The 2,995-nt window shown below is 41.6% G+C and overlaps 1 protein-coding gene across 1 annotated transcript; it reads right to left on the reverse strand.

Annotated features, from left to right (window-relative positions):
* Positions 1-25: 25 nt before the first annotated feature.
* On the reverse strand, positions 26-2,652 carry LOC116629774 (caspase-12-like). The gene is made up of 2 exons (XM_032399993.1): positions 2,331-2,652; positions 26-1,022 (listed from the first exon to the last, which is right to left on the reverse strand). The coding sequence occupies exons 1-2, from the start codon at positions 2,539-2,541 to the stop codon at positions 931-933; spliced, it is 303 nt and encodes a 100-aa protein (XP_032255884.1). The 5' UTR covers positions 2,542-2,652; the 3' UTR covers positions 26-930.
* Positions 2,653-2,995: the final 343 nt, after the last annotated feature.

The raw sequence follows: 2,995 nt of genomic DNA on the forward strand, positions 1-2,995 counted from the left end.
GTTTTTATGCCTTTGTAAACTTGTCCAGAACTTCTGAAAATATGGTACTCACAACAGAACACTAGCAGTAACCCCTTTCTAGACGCTGCGATTCTTTGATGTGGTTCAGTAACTCCTCAGTTTCTTTAGTGATCACACAGTATGTGTAACTAGTCCTGTTGTGTGCTTTTTAACATGCTTTTCTTAACCACATCCTTGCTCTGATTATGCAGTTGTTACTTGCTTATCTGTTTGATGTTCTCTGACTCTTTTAAAGATGTTATTAATGTCATTGAGAACTATGCGTCCCAGGAATGTTGGGCTATTCACACCAGAGAACATGGTTAGTCAGTGGCCGTTGGGCTCAGCGTACAGATTGCTTGCGTTTTATTCCAGTCCTCTTTCCACTACAGGGTACGGCCTCTCCATCTTAGCTCACAGAATGTCACCAGGCGTCTGTGACCCTGCCTGTCATAGGCAGAAGCCACGTGTGCAGCCTCCAGCCTTCTCCCTAATTTCATGATCTTCACTTTCACTTCCAGATTCTTAGAAGATGGAAGAGCGGGGGGTTAAATGCTGACCTTCCTTTGACACGGGTAGGCACAGAAGGAAGAAATAACTTGGAATTTCTGAACCCGTCTCTTGCCTCTCCCCTGTAACTTAGGGCCCCTATCACTTAGGGCCTTACCCTGAGTGAGGTCTGAGGGTTTGTGTGAGCCACTGGGTTTGGTGGCACCTGCTAGAGGGAGAGCCAATGCCTGGGATGACTCAGCGTTTTCTTCTTCCCCACTTCCTTCAGGATTATTTCAGATTCTGAGGTGGAATGAACAAAAAGTTAAGGACCAATGTTCTATGCCGAAGATTATTTCCAGAGATGGAAACTGACTAAAAACCCAGTTTCCTAGGTCTTAACTGCAGTGCGTTCCGACAGCCCTAGTGGCCTGAGAGTGTTCATTTGTGATGTGAGATTGGAACGCACTTACCTGTCAGAGAAGATGACTTGCTGCTCTCAGATTCATCATCTTCATTTTCAGCATGAGATTCTGAAAGAATAGGAAAAGAAGATTTGTTAGCAGAACTAGGTTTCTAGAACCTACACACCTGAAACTCTTTCCCTTGCACTCACAAGAAAGTGATGATGTTCGGCATGGGGTAACTATGAAGCATGGACATTTGGCTCATTTTCTAAGCTCCAGGTTTGTCTTACAGGACTGTGACTGTGCCATGTGAAGGAAGAGGCAGAGTTTCCATGATACAATGAAGAGCTCCTTATGTTCCTGCTTATATAATTTAAGGAATAATCAAATTCTTTAATCAAGGCTTTTCTGCAATAGCATTTCTCATTGTGAGGAAAGAATGTACACAGCTCTATAACGTTTGGTAGTCTTTCAGCAACCACAAAATGATCCCAGAAGGATGTTCCAAGTATTGGGAATACACTCATGTATATATTGTACTCTAGAGTAGGGGTCAGGAAACTCTGCCCTATAGGCCAAGGTCAGTTCAACACCAGTTTTTTGGTCAATCAAACTTTATTGGGACACATCCACAGTCATTTTGTACTGATTATCTATTGCTAATTTTATGCCACAGCATCAGATTTGAGTCACTGTGACAGAGAAAGTTTGGTCCAAAAAACTTAAAATATTGACTCTCTTGACCCTTCAAAGAGAGAGTGTGCCGACCCATGCTTCAGAGAGAAAGACACACCTATGTTCCACCAATGTTCCCCAGATTCCCTAGGTACTCCCTTAACAAAGACAGTGTAGGTTCTCAGAGATTTATCCCTTGAGCCAAGCCACAGCTAAGCAGGAGACAGTGGATTTTTTTTTTTCTATTGAACATTTTACATGTGGGAATAACTCTGGAGTCCACAGGCTATGGCCAGAGTAGCACAGATTAGCTAAAGACTGTCCCTGAATTTACTAGAGCTCCAGCACCATTTATGCATTTCACAAGTATTTACTGAGCACCTATTATGTGTTAGATGCCATTTCCATGAGTTGGGGCTCTCTTCATGAACAAAGCAGACAAAGCTCCATGCTTCATGGAATTTACATTTTAGCAGAGGAGATATAATACAGCGAATAAGAAATGTTAAGGGATGATGGAAGGTGACAGTTGCTGAGGGAAGAACAAGATGTGTAGGAGTATAAAGTGATTTTGGATGCTGCCACATGGACTGGGGGGGCCCAGGGCCTTTTGCCATCTTATATAAGTTCGTCAGGCAAAGAAAGTACTAAAGATGTGGATAGTTTGTTCTCCCCTTGCAAATAGAAATAAGAAGACAGAGATTGCATAAGAGAGCAGATAAAGAGTAAGTTAGTAGTCCTTTGGCCCAAGATACTCACTTAAACTCAGCAGGCTCCTGGAATTGATGAAATGGTCCATAAATACTTTGCCTACCACTTGAGTTTTCTCAGTGAGATCATCAACCAGGTTTTCAGTCTTATTCACGATGACGTTCACTTTTTTCCCTATTGTTTTTAAGTCATGTTTATCTAACACCTTCTTTTCCTTCAAGTCCTCCAAGAAGCCACCAAACATGGTGCTGGCAATCATCTTTATCTCATTGACTGGATCTTGCGGTGATCTCTTCTCTGTGAGAACAATAGGATTTTAGGAATTGATAGGACTTTAGATCTCTGAATCTAGGCCCATGGTTCTCAAATTTAACAAGGGAGAGTATCTGATAGCTTGGTAAGCAGAGCTTCCTGAACCCCATTCCCAGAAATCTGATTTGATAGGTCAGAGTAGAGTGCATTATTTTTATTTCTAATTATGCTTTTGTTGACTCTACCTCCAAAAGAGGTCCAGATGTTACCACTTGTCATCCTCTCCATTGGTATAACTCCAGCCTAAAAGCTATTATCTCTTAACTGAAATATTTGAATACCTTTGGCCTTTCTGATGCTATGCTTCTTTATCACTCCTCCATTTAAATACTTCTAAGGTTTTCTATTGCAAATAAAATCCAATTCTTTCTCACTTTCAAAAAGGCCCAAAGTAGTATGGT

Source organism: Phoca vitulina, unplaced genomic scaffold (genome assembly GCF_004348235.1).
Source record: "Phoca vitulina isolate PV1807 unplaced genomic scaffold, GSC_HSeal_1.0 scaffold3042, whole genome shotgun sequence".
Lineage (NCBI taxonomy): Eukaryota > Metazoa > Chordata > Mammalia > Carnivora > Phocidae > Phoca > Phoca vitulina.